This window comes from Dermacentor albipictus, chromosome 1 (genome assembly GCF_038994185.2).
Source record: "Dermacentor albipictus isolate Rhodes 1998 colony chromosome 1, USDA_Dalb.pri_finalv2, whole genome shotgun sequence".
Taxonomy (NCBI): Eukaryota; Metazoa; Arthropoda; class Arachnida; order Ixodida; family Ixodidae; genus Dermacentor; species Dermacentor albipictus.
In genome coordinates, this window is record NC_091821.1 from 518,699,796 (window position 1) to 518,713,835 (window position 14,040).

General features: G+C 45.4%; 1 protein-coding gene and 1 long non-coding RNA gene across 7 annotated transcripts in view; one reads left to right on the forward strand and one right to left on the reverse strand.

The window, feature by feature from the left end:
• Positions 1-14,040, reverse strand: part of LOC135912444 (uncharacterized) — an 861,485-nt gene that overhangs the window by 305,064 nt on the left and 542,381 nt on the right. Inside the window, exon 6 of one of the 6 annotated variants that reach the window (XM_070532625.1) lies at positions 7,435-8,321. The exons of the other annotated variants lie outside the window; for them this stretch is intronic. Coding sequence (XP_070388726.1) covers positions 8,266-8,321 — 56 coding nt within the window. The 3' untranslated portion in view covers positions 7,435-8,265. Of the gene's footprint in view, positions 1-7,434; positions 8,322-14,040 lie in introns of those variants that run through there. 6 annotated transcript variants of the gene reach the window in all.
• LOC139054900 (uncharacterized) overlaps positions 10,431-14,040 on the forward strand; it is a 53,709-nt gene continuing 50,099 nt past the window's right edge. The window contains exons 1-2 of the long non-coding RNA XR_011511606.1: positions 10,431-10,521; positions 10,591-10,893. This is a non-coding gene — a long non-coding RNA (uncharacterized lncRNA). The remainder of the gene's footprint in view (positions 10,522-10,590; positions 10,894-14,040) is intronic.

Genomic DNA, 14,040 nt, shown 5'->3' on the forward strand with positions numbered 1-14,040 from the left:
CTCCCTTGTCGTTACCCACACATCCAGAATGAAATCCCCGAAGTCGACAACAGATAAGTGTCATTCCACCTAATTCACGCAAAGTGAGCATTTCCCTCGCAACTGCAATCATTTTCACAGACATTGTCAAATCGATGCACGTACGCCGCTGTGTGGTAGGTTGCACAGGATGGGTGTTACATCGCAAGGGATATGTCTCCAACACGGAACGTGCAAACCGCTCCCTTGTCGTTACCCACACATCCAGAATGAAATCCCCGAAGTCGACAACAGATAAGTGTCATTCCACCTAATTCACGCAAAGTGAGCCTTTCACTCGCAACTGCAATCATTTTCACCGACATTGTCAAATCGATGCACGTACGCCGCTGTGTGGTAGGTTGCACCGGATGGGTGTTACTTCGCAAGGGATATGTCTCCAACACGGAACGTGCAAACCGCTCGCTTGTCGTTACCCACACATCCAGAATGAAATCCCCGAAATCGACAACAGATAAGTGTCATTCCACCTAATTCACGCAAAGTGAGCATTTCACTCGCAACTGCAATCATTTTCACAGACATTGTCAAATCGATGCACGTACGCCGCTGTGTGGTAGGTTGCACAGGATGGGTGTTACATCGCAAGGGATATGTCTCCAACACGGAACGTGCAAACCGCTCCCTTGTCGTTACCCACACATCCAGAATCAAATCGCCGAAGTCGACAACAGATAAGTGTCATTCCACCTAATTCACGCAAAGTGACCATTTCCCTCGCAACTGCAATCATTTTCACAGACATTGTCAAATCGATGCACGTACGCCGCTGTGTGGTAGGTTGCACCGGATGGGTGTTACATCGCAAGGGATATATCTCCAACACGGAACGTGCAAACCGCTCCCTTGTCGTTACCCACACATCCAGAATGAAATCCCCGAAGTCGACAACAGATAAGTGTCATTCCACCTAATTCACGCAAAGTGAGCATTTCCCTCGCAACTGCAATTATTTTCACAGATATTGTCAAATCGATGCACGTACGCCGCTGTGTGGTTGGTTGCACCGGATGGGTGTTACATCGCAAGGGATATGTCTCCAACACGGAACGAGCAAACCGCTCCCTTGTCGTTACCCACACATCCAGAATGAAATCCCCGAAGTCGACAACAGATAAGTGTCATTCCACCTAATTCACGCAAAGTGAGCATTTCCCTCTCAACTGCAATCATTTTCGCAGACATTGTCAAATCGATGCACGTACGCCGCTGTGTGGCAGGTTGCACCGGATGGGTGTTACATCGCAAGGGATATGTCTCCAACACGGAACGTGCAAACCGCTCCCCTGTCGTTACCCACACATCCAGATTGAAATCCCCGAAGTCGACAACAGATAAGTGTCATTCCACCTAATTCACGCAAAGTGAGCATTTCACTCGCAACTGCAATCATTTTCACAGACATTGTCAAATCGATGCACGTACGCCGCTGTGTGGTTGGTTGCACTGGATGGGTGTTACAATGCAAGGGATATGTCTCCAACACGGAACGTGCAAACCGATCCCTTGTCGTTACCCACACATCCAGAATGAAATCGCCGAAGTCGACAACAGATAAGTGTCATTCCACCTAATTCACGCAAAGTGAGCATTTCCCTCGCAACTGCAATCATTTTCACAGATCTTGGCAAATCGATGCACGTACGTCGCTGTGTGGTTGGTTGCACCGGATGGGTGTTACATCGCAAGGGATATGTCTCCAACACGGAACGAGCAAACCGCTCCCTTGTCGTTACCCACACATCCAGAATGAAATCCCCGAAGTCGACAACAGATAAGTGTCATTCCACCTAATTCACGCAAAGTGAGCATTTCCCTCTCAACTGCAATCATTTTCGCAGACATTGTCAAATCGATGCACGTACGCCGCTGTGTGGCAGGTTGCACCGGATGGGTGTTACATCGCAAGGGATATGTCTCCAACACGGAACGTGCAAACCGCTCCCCTGTCGTTACCCACACATCCAGATTGAAATCCCCGAAGTCGACAACAGATAAGTGTCATTCCACCTAATTCACGCAAAGTGAGCATTTCACTCGCAACTGCAATCATTTTCACAGACATTGTCAAATCGATGCACGTACGCCGCTGTGTGGTTGGTTGCACTGGATGGGTGTTACAATGCAAGGGATATGTCTCCAACACGGAACGTGCAAACCGATCCCTTGTCGTTACCCACACATCCAGAATGAAATCGCCGAAGTCGACAACAGATAAGTGTCATTCCACCTAATTCACGCAAAGTGAGCATTTCCCTCGCAACTGCAATCATTTTCACAGATATTGTCAAATCGATGCACGTACGCCGCTGTGTGGTTGGTTGCACCGGATGGGTGTTACCTCGCAAGGGATATGTCTCCAACACGGAACGAGCAAACCGCTCCCCTGTCGTTACCCACACATCCAGAATGAAATCGCCGAAGTCGACAACAGATAAGTGTCATTCCACCTAATTCACGCAAAGTGAGCATTTCCCTCGCAACTGCAATCATTTTCACAGATATTGTCAAATCGATGCACGTACGCCGCTGTGTGGTTGGTTGCACCGGATGGGTGTTACCTCGCAAGGGATATGTCTCCAACACGGAACGAGCAAACCGCTCCCTTGTCGTTACCCGCACATCCAGAATGAAATCGCCGAAGTCGACAACAGATATGTGTCATTCCACCTAATTCACGCAAAGTGAGCATTTCCCTCGCAACTGCAATCATTTTCACAGACATTGTCAAATCGATGCACGTACGCCGCTGTGTGGTTGGTTGCACCGGATGGGTGTTACATCGCAAGGGATATGTCTCCAACACTGAACGAGCAAACCGCTCCCTTGTCGTTACCCACACATCCAGAATGAAATCCCCGAAGTCGACAACAGATAAGTGTCATTCCACCTAATTCACGCAAAGTGAGCACTTCACTCGCAACTGCAATCATTTTCACAGACATTGTAAAATCGATGCACGTACGCCGCTGTGTGGTAGGTTGCACCGGATGGGTGTTACATCGCAAGGGATATGTCTCCAACACGGAACGTGCAAACCGCTCCCTTGTCGTTACCCACACATCCAGAATGAAATCCCCGAAGTCGACAACAGATAAGTGTCATTCCACCTAATTCACGCAAAGTGAGCATTTCACTCGCAACTGCAATCATTTTCACAGACATTGTCAAATCGATGCACGTACGCCGCTGGGTGGTAAGTTTCGCCGGATGGGTGTTGCATCGCAAGGGATATGTCTCCAACACGGAACATGCAAACCGCTCCCTTTTCGTAACCCACACATCCAGATTGAAATCACCGAAGTCGACAACAGAAGTAGTGTCATTCTACCTAATTCACGCAAAATGATTATTTCTCTCGCAACTGCAAGCATATTCATTCATTCATTCCATTCATTTACTGATACTGTCAGCCTTTCGCAGGCCATTACAGGAGTGGAAAATCTATTAAATTCCCATTCTAAACAAGGTACATATCACAACTACGATATTAACACAAAAGACAAAGGAAAAATCAAACAGTAGATAAGAAAACGCATGCAAGTGCTGAGGCACAGCTATTACATTGGTGTACTACGGTTCAGTTAAGATTTCAAGCATTCTAGCAAGGCGTTGAGGGAGTTAATATTTACGAAGGAATCAGGCAGAATGTTTCATTCTTTAATAACACGAGGAGAAAAACTATACTTAAAACAATCGTTATGAGAACGCGGCACAGGAATGAACATGGAATGGCGATGTCTGGATGTCTCATTAGTGTGTAATGTAATATATAGTGATTTGTTGATATTCAAGTGACCATGAATTAAAAGGTAAATGAACTTCAGCCTATCTACCTTAGTGCAGTATTCTAAACTTTTAAGGTTTGTTAATTCACATAATGCGGTTGGTGATTCAGTTCCCCGATATTTATTGAAAATAAAACGGGAAGCAAGTTTCTGAACTTTCTCAATTTTTAGTTTGTCAGACGCAGTGTAAGGATCCCAACAATTTTGTCATATTCAATTACAGGTTTTAAAAGGGTGTTATAAGTGAGTGTTTTTACATCGGGAGTTTTATTACAGATTTTGCGTCTTAGTGCCCAAATTGCTTTGCGTGCCTTTGAGCATACATTATCTAAGTGTGTGTTCCAGTATAGGTCAGAAGTGAAGGTTAAGCCGAGATACTTATGCGGATGGACTCTATTTACTGGTCTACATGCAATGGAGTAAGGGTATGTCATTATATTTTTCTTTCTAGTAACAGATTTGTCAGAGTTAAGCACCATCTGCCATTTAGCGCACCAATGTTCTATTGCATGCAGATTAGCGTTCAGTTCTTCTTGATCAGTTAGGGTACTAATTGTTTTGTATACGACACAGTCATCAGCGAAAAGTCTGATTGGGACCGTGATGGCTTTTGGGAGGTCATTCTTGAAAACTAAAAATAAAAGGGCGTCCAAGACACTTCCCTGTGGAACACCTGAAACCACAGGGGAAGAAGACGATTGAAAACCTTCGAGGTGTACAAACTGTTCACGGGAGGTGAGGTAGGAAGAAACCCAGTGTGTTATTTTGGAGTTCCTGAATATAGCCTTAATCTTTAGCAGCAACTTTGGATGGGATACCTTATCGAATGCTTTTGAAAAGTCCAAGAATAATATGTCAGTTTGGCCACGGCTGTTTAGTCCCTCGGAAAGATCGTGAACGGTTTCTATGAGCTAGGTAATTGTAGAAAGGCCTTTTCGGAACCCATGTTGAGAAGGATGAAGTATGTTATTATTTTCAAGATATTCCATAAGGTGTTTAGATACAATATGCTCAAGCAACTTAGAACATGTGCAAAGGAGAGAAATTGGTCGGAAATTATTGGCAACGGTTGAAGAAACACTCTTATGGACCGAAATAACTTTGGCATATTTCCAAGCGGACGGGAAAGAACTCGAGGTAATGGATATTTGAAACAGTTTTGTGAGGTACTTGGCAACCCACTCCGCATATCTGAGCAGGAATTCATTGGGGATTCCATCAGAGCCTGGGCTTTTCTTTACAGACAATTGAAGCCGCAAGTTAAGCACTGCTTGCTCTGTGACTTCTAAGTCTTGAACTGGAGGGCAGCCAGGCGCGTCTGCTACTTTTGGTGACAAGCCGTCGTCAGAAGTGAAGACGGATGAAGAAAACTGGCTGTGGCTTAGCTAAGGTTAAGCCCAGGATGCGAAGCATACTAGCCTTTATTTTAACGCGACAGCGTTAAGGAGCTCGTGTCGCAGAAAAGCCGGTGTCGTCGGCGTCGGCTCAGGCGTGCGGCGCTTGCTCAGGCGCACATTTCGTTGTCGCGCCGAACGCTGCGTTGCTCGCCGCTCACCGCGTCCGATGCGGGGCGCGTAGTCGCTGCGCCGTAGCAAAGCCACCTAGAAACAGTCTCTGTAGCACGCCGCAACCTTCGCAGCTGCTTATACACCGCCGCGACGCCGCGAGCGACGGCGCGAGTTGGAGCCCCGTTTCTCCTCTGTCCTGACGTCACGGTGTCACGTGGTATCGAAGGCGACACCGCCGCGCCTGAGGAGCTGGGTTGAGCTCTAGTAATATGCTTCGCATAAAAACGAGTGAAGGTTTTCAGCTCTTTCTGCATTATTTTTGTGTCCACTTTTTCGAGGCTTTGAAGGAATAACATAGCGCCAAAATTTGGTAGGTGCCTCTATTAAAATTTTTTTTAGTGTTACACTGTAGAACTTGTCCTTAGCCACCTTGACAAGATGCATGAGTTGCTTACTCATTTGGCTAATGGCACTGCTATCGCCAGGAACAAAATTAATCCTGTTTGCCCTTCTTTTTAATTTCCGCTTCATGTGTATGATTTCTTTTGTTATGCAGAGATTCTTCTTCCTTGTACATTTTGAAAGCTTGGGAATAAAGTGCGTAATACAATGTTCTACCATGTTTGAAAAATAGGCCCATAATTTGTCTACGGTAGCACCATCATCGGCAAGATGCATAAAATCATCAAATGAACCCTGGAGGTATTCCAACACACCAACGTCGTCAGCGGCTGCAAAGTTTAGAAATGTCTTACGTTTACTATGTGAACGATCTGGCACCATATCTAAAACCATTATTGCAATTTTGGGATCAGATATACCTTCGCAGGGTTCGCAATAACAAAGATGTGGTAGCAGTTCTGAAGATATAAAGACTAGGTCTAGAAGTGATGATGTTGTTTCGCATACTCTGGTGTAACCTTCTACAACTTGAGTTAGGTTATAACAAAATGCAAGCTCAATTAGTTCTCCAGAGTTAGGCATATCCGTTGCACTAAACGAGAGTGTATTTCAGTCAATTCCGGGCAAGTTAAAATCACCTAAAAGTAGGATTGAGTCGTCCTGTTTTAAATTCCTGTCCATGAAATTCCTTAAGCTAACAAGCATGTCTACGGGGGAGTTTGGGGCTCTGTACACACCACGTACTGTCACCAAGCGGTTATTTAACCTAACTTTTCTCCATACTGATTCAATGTTCCTTTGACCATCTAAAACAGAAAATACTATACCGCTTTTGACCATTATTGCCACTCCACCCTCTCTTTCTATCTGATCTCTACTTACTACTAAATAATTTGGTGGCGTGACTTCCTCGACCGATACTTCCTGATGAAGCCAAGTTTCAGTTATTTCTAGTATATGTGGTTCATGTTCCAAGATAATGCTTTCAATGGCGGTTGCTTTGTTTACAATGCTTCTGGCATTGATATTTATCGCCTTAAAGCCTGCTTTGGGAGAATTATTGAGTCACACTTGATCGTTTTCTGCAGGGGTATGACACTTCACTCTCTGAGCGGTTACTTCATCCCAAATGTAAAGGTCGTCGCCAATTTTAGTCTTATCGAAAAGTAATTTAACTTTCAGGCCATTGCTCCTCTCCACATCTGACGAATTCCACGGCTTTTTGCGGATATCAGCAACTCTTTTAGAATAGTCATCTGATATGCTTGTTTGACTACCTTTGAGCTTGTGGCAGTTCTCCATAATGTTCATCTTATCTCTAAAATTATTTAGCTTCAAAATAACAGGACGGTGCTTGCCTGGTGTTTTCTTTCCTAGTCTATGAATTCTTTCGATAGAGTTAAGTTTGTGTAAGAGTTTTTCTCCAAATATATTGTCATTTACCTTCATCAGCAAGATCTCTTTAGATTCGCGCCCGTCCACTTTTACACCTCGAATTATGAGGTTGTTGCGACGAGATTGGTTTTCTAAATCGTCAAGCTGCCTGGAGATACTATTCATTGTCAAGCCGTGACCTTCACGTTCCTAAGCAGTTTCTAAGTCGTCAAGCCTTTTGTCCGTTCCGTCAAGGCTCTGCAGTTTGTTTTCAAAAGCCTGAAGCCTGGCTTGTATGTCAAGAATGCGTGACTCAGACGATGTTTGGTTTTGCTGAATTTCCGATATTTTGGACAATATTTCTTTCTGTGTGCTGATTATTTCAGTAAACATTTTTTCAGTAACAGGGCTGGGATTGGATTCAATGTCCCAGCCAGCTTGAGTAAAAGAAGTGAAATCAAAAAACAGTCACACAATAATTGAAAAACCCGTGCGGACACGGCAGCACTAGTATACAAGGGTTATCACTACGGAAGCCATACTTTTCATCACGAATCTGCACAGGTAGAGGTACGTTTCGTGACTTTGTTACGGCTGTGCCGCCGTGTCCGCTGAAGCAGGAGCTTGCACGAGTGCCTTTTATATGTACTGGTCTTGCTGTACCGTGATGGTGTGGTGACGTTAGCGTGCCCGAAGATAGTGCGCCGTATTCCTTATCCATGTGTGCGAGGCGGAGAAGGTCGAAGCCGGATGAAGGTGCGCAGAACGAGCTGTATCCATGGGGCCATTGCGCAGCGTTGATTCCGTCAAGGTGCAGGCAGCAACCTTCAGCATGGAACGATGCCGATCCGCCAGAAACGAAGAGCAAGCAGCCAGCGAAAACCTGCACAGGTGGAGGTACATTTGATGACATTGTCACGGCCGTGCCGCCATGTCCACTGAAGCAGGAGCTTGCAGGAGCGCCTTTTATATGCACTGGTCTTGCTGTGCCGTGATGGTGTGGTGACGTCAGCGTGCCCGATAATAGTGCGCCGTAGTCCTTATGCACGTGTGGGAGGCGGAAAATGTCGAAGCCGGATGAAGATGCGCAGAACGAGCTGTATCCATGGGGCCATTGCGCAGCGTTGATTCCGTCAAGGTGCAGGCAGCATCCTTCAGCAGGGAACGATGCCGATCCGCCAGAAACGAAGAGCAAGCAGCCAGCGAGAACCTGCACAGGTAGAGGTACGTTTGATGACATTGTCACGGCCGTGCCGCCATGTCCACTTTCACAATGTGAAATCGAAGCACGTGCGCCGCTGGGTAATGGGTGGCACCGGATCGGTGTAGCAGCGTAAGTTATATGTCTCCAATACGGAACGCGCAAACCGCTCCCTTTTCCTTACCCACACATCCACATTGAAATCACCTAAATCTACAACAGAGGTAGTGTCATTGCACCTAATTCATGCAAAGTGAGCCTTTCACTCGCACGTGCAATCGTGTTCATTAACAATGTCAAATCGATGCACGTACGCCTATGGTGGACAGTGGCACCGGATCGGTGTTGCATCGCAAGAAATATGTCTCCAACACGGAACGCGCAAACCGCTCTCTTGTCTTTACCCACACATGCACATTAAAATCACCGTAGTCGACAACAGAGGTAGTGTCATTCCACCTAATTCATGCAAAATGAGTATTTCACTCTCACCTGCAACAATATTCTTTGATAATGTCAATTCTATGCACGTACACCGATGGGTCGTCGGTAACACCGGATCGGTATACCATCGCAAGGGATATGTCTTCAACACGGATCGCCCAAACGACTCCCTTGTTGTTACCCACACATCCACAATGAAATCATCGAAATCGACAAAAGAGGAAGTGTCATTCCCCGTAATTCACGCAAAGTGAGCATTTCGCGCGCAACTGCAATCATATTCTTTAATAATGTCAAATCGATGCACGTACGCATTTGGGTAGGATCGGGGTTGGGCCGATTGGTGTTGGGATCGCTGTTGGGCCGGATCGGTGTGGCATCGCAAGGGATTTTTCTCCGACATGGAACGCAAAAACCGCTCCTGTTTCGTTATCCACACATCCACATTGAAATCACCGAAGTCGACAACATAGGTAGTGTAATTGCACCTAATTCACGCAAAATGATCGCAACTGCAATCATTTTATTTAACATTGTCAAATCGATGCACGTACGCTGCTGGGTCGTAGGTGGCGCCGGATCGGTGTAGCATCGCAAGGGACACGTGTTCAATGCGGAACGCGCAAACCGCTCCCTTTTCGGTACCGACACATCCACAATGAAATCACCGAAATCGACAACAGAGGTAGTGTCATTCCACGTAATTCAACACAAAATGAGCATTTCACTCGCAACTGCAATCATTTTCATTTACAATGTCAAATCGATGCACGTACGCCGATGGGTGGACAGTGGCGCCGGATTGGTGTAGCATCGCAAGGGATATCTCTCCAACACGGAACGCGCAAACCACTCCGTTTTCGTTGCCCACACATCCATATTGAAGTCACCGAAGTCGACAGCAGATTTAGTGTTATTGCCCCTATTTCACGAGAAATGAGTATTTCATTCTCAACTGCAACCATTTTTTTGACAATGTCAAATCGATGCACGTACACCGATGGCTGGTCGGTAACACCGGATCAGTGTAGCATCCTAAGGGATATGTCTTTCACGCGGATCGCGTAAGCCGCTCCCTTTTCGGTACCGACAGATCCACATTGAAATCGCCGACAAGAACAACAGGGGTAGTGTCATCGGAGTTGCTTCATGGAAAGTGAGTATTTAACTTGCCATAGGAATCATATTCTTTGATAATTTGAAATCTATGCACGTACTCCTCTGGATAGTCTGTTGGGCCGGATCGGTGTAGCACCGGAAGCGATATATCTTCAACACGAAACGCGCATACCGCTTCCCTGTCGTTACCCACACATCCAGATTTAAATCACCGAAGTCGACAACAGAGGTAGTGTCATTCCACTTAATTCAGGCAAATGAGTATTTCTCTCGCCACTGCAATTTTACCGGCAGCAGCATCGGCGTCGCATGAGAGATGAAGTAGACGCTCGCGTCTACACGAGGCTCGAGCGGCTGGCACGCTCCGGCACGGGCTAGCGTTCCGAAGGAGATAAATAAAAAGAATGCTACGCTAAGAGATCGAGTGTCGGTTCATCCTCTCCTGCGACAGGCCGAAACTTTACCGGTCTACGTGGTCGCTGGTCGCCTTAGTTCGGTGACTCCGGGCGTGATACTGCCATACGCTCCTGTGGTAGAGACGACCATGGACCAAACCAACGCTATGAGAGCTCAAGGCCAGAACCCTTCCGAGGAACGCGGTGAGCCCTCCTGTTCCGCCATCGCTGTCCGCCTCCCACAGTACTGGGTATTATTCATCATTCGCCATCGGCGCGACATCGCTGTCGACATAAGCTTACCTCGTCTTTTTGCACAGGTGCTTTTCGGAGCCCTACTGATTCCGTGGCCCGGCGGTGGTTTCTTCGATGTGACTGGGAACCTGCCACCGCCTACAGTTTCTACGTGGAAAACGGACGCGTGCTTCGCCGCACAATCATCGCCTTTCCCGGATATCAACGAGCAGCCGCCCACTTTGGATACATTCACTCATCTGGCCTGGCAACCGCATATGTCAACTGATACAAGAGGGGTGGAGGCACCACTTAAGCTGCACTTCGACGGACTACTGCCGGGGCGTGACATCGCTGTCGACATGAGCTTACCTCGTCTTTTTGCACAGGTTAGTTACCGAACCCCTGCATCTTGTTACCGGTGTTCTGACCGATGTGTAATTGCGGTGTCGTGCCACGACAGCCTATTGGAGTACGTGAGAAAATGTATCAGTTTACGTGATTTTACCTACCGTGCTTTCTCTGGATTACATTTACTTCTCTCCGGGGATGTCGAACTAAACCCTGGCCCTGGTACAGATGCTAGTGGTGCTGAAGGAAGTGCTAGTATTGAAGGCATTTATGCTATTGTCCGCCGGCTTGAGCAAGGGCAAACTCGTTTTTTCACCGAGCTAGAAGTTGTCAAGAAGGAACAGTCTGCTCTCGCTCTTTCGCTACAAGAACTACAGAACACAGTCGCTGTTCTTCAAAGTGACCTACTTTCAGCCAAAGAAGAGTCCTCAGAAAATCTGTGAAAAATGGTCGAAATTAAAACGTCCCTTGAGGATACAAACAACAGGTCGCGCAGAAATAACTTGATAGTTTTTGGCCTATGTGATTGCGAAAATGAAAGTTGGAGAGACTCTGAGAAAAAAGCCATCGCGTTTTTTCAAACTGAGCTCGAACAGACTATTACAGCGGAAGATATTGAACGTGCTCATAGGCTGGGAAAGTTTCGCGAGGGAAAGAACTGGCCAATTATTGTTAATTTCTGTAGATTTAAAGTTAAGGAACAACTTTTGTCGTGCGGATCCAGGCTGAAAGATAAGGAATACGCAATTCGAGAGGATTTCAGTCCTGCTATCAGATATGCACGATCAAAACTGGTTGAATATGCTTTAGCCACAAACCTCTCATTTAAAGTACGTTTCGATAAACTGCACATGGGCAACAAAATCTTTGGCTATGATAGCGGAAAAAAGGTGGTCACCGAAATAAGATAGCTAAAGGTCAAGCATCGTGCAGAACCTAAAACCTTGCATACTGGCGCGGAACATTACACTTCTTGTTATCTTACACTTAATCTTCTGTTAGTTAACTGCCGAAGCTTGAAAAATAAGGCCGATGAGTTTGCAGCTTCACTTTACGCTGTTCAACCACACATAGTGATCGGCACTGCATCCTGGCTTCATGAATCCATCGCCAATAACGAGGTATTTCCGTGAGGTTATGATGTTTACCGGTGTGACAGAAACACACATGGTGGCGGCGTTTTTCTTCTCATTAATGAGTGCCTTCACAGTACTGAACTCCCTACTTCTTTCAATCACTCTGAATCCATATGGTGCAGGGTTAGAATGAGCAATGGCAATTACCTTGCTGTTGGGTCTTTTTACCGGTCTCCTAGTTCTTGTAATCCGGAATCATTTACCGAGCTATCAAACTTTTTAAGTACCGTAAATACTGAGTATATACTTGGGGGCGACTTTAACATGCCTGCTGTTGACTGGGAAGATGGCAAACCTGTGTTCTCAGACTCGACTGCCCTATCTCTTGCCTTTTCAGAGTTCATTATAACTGATGACCTAACCCAATTCGTCTCCGAATGCACGCGAAGAGACCATTTTTCTGCCAGCACTTTAGATTTGTTTTTTGCTAGCTCTGAGTCGCTGATCCAAAATGTAGCTGTCATCCCTGGTATCAGTGATCACGATTGCGTTGTTGCCACGTCTAGTGCCGCTTCAGTTAGACCAACCCATAAATATCCTAGAAAGGTTTTTTTCTACGACCGAGGGGATTACGTCTCTTTATCACGAGAGCTTTCAAATTTCTTCCCTATTTTTTTATGAGGTCAGCCAGACAGTGGACATAGATGAAGCTTGGATTCTTTTGAGAGATAAATTAAAGGCTTTAATTGAACAATACATACCTTCCAAACTTTTGACAACTAGACGCCGGAAAGATAAACCGTGGGTAGATAAGAAAATTCGCTCGCTAATTAACAAAAAACGCCGCCTGGATGCTTCGTATTTGAAGACTCACAATCAATCTGTTTTCCATGAAATGCGTCATGTGAACTACAATATTAAGCAAGAAATAAAGGTGAATAAACAAAGTTATATTTCATCGCTTGACGCAAAGTTAAGGGATAATCCTAATGAATATTGGAAATTTGTTAAAATAAATGGTAAAGTGGACACAACTGTCCCCATTTTATCAGTTGGCGAGAAAACAGTGCTTGATGATTATGAGAAGGCTTGCTGTCTGAATTCCTATTTTAAAAGTGTTTTTTCTGAGACATACACTGGTGAACCGCCTGAAATACAAGAAATAGTCTATGAGAATATGCCCATGGTCACTGTCACATATAACGGTGTTCTGAAACTTATTTCCAATCTGAACAACAAATCAGCTGGCGGTCCCGATGGTATTCCGTCGCAGGTATTGAAATCCTGCTCTCAAGAAATTGCGCATTTTTTAGTCGCTCTTTTTAATAAATCATTAAATACCATTTCATTACCTGCAGAGTGGAAGGTAGCCCACGTCGTTCCCATACATAAAAACGGTCCCAAAAATATACTAGAAAACTACAGGCCTATTCCTCTAACATGTGTATGTTGCAGAACAATAGAACACATCATATACAGTGCTGTGATGAAACACCTTCAAAGCAATAATTTTTTTCGGATATTCAACATGGATTTAGGCCCGGCTTCTCATGTACGACTCAACTGGTAGAGTTCGCTCACGATCTCTTTTACTCTTTTGACCTTGGATTTCAGGTAGACTGTATATTTTAGATTTCCGGAAAGCTTTCGACACCGTTTCTCATGCATTGCTTTTACATAAATTATCTTGTCTCGATATACACCCTGCAATAGTACATTGGATTGGAAATTACCTGTCTGGACGAACACAGCATGTTTTAATAAACGGCACTAAATCAACACCTGTCACCGTGACCTCTGGCGTGCCCCAAGGGTCTGTTTTGGGGCTTTTGTTATTTTTAGTCTTTATAAATGACATTGTGCACAATCTGGAATGCAAAGTGAGGTTATATGCTGATGATTGTGCCATATACAAGAATGTAGAAAATGTTTGTGATGTCAGTAGTTTGCAGAATGATCTAAACGAAATTCATGCTTGGTGCATTGGGTGGAGCATGTCTTTGAACAATGCTAAATGCCAACTTGTGTCATTCACCCGTAAACGCTTTCCTGTGAGATCAGTGTATCAATTGGACGGACTACTTCTTGAAAAGGTCGAACACTACAAAT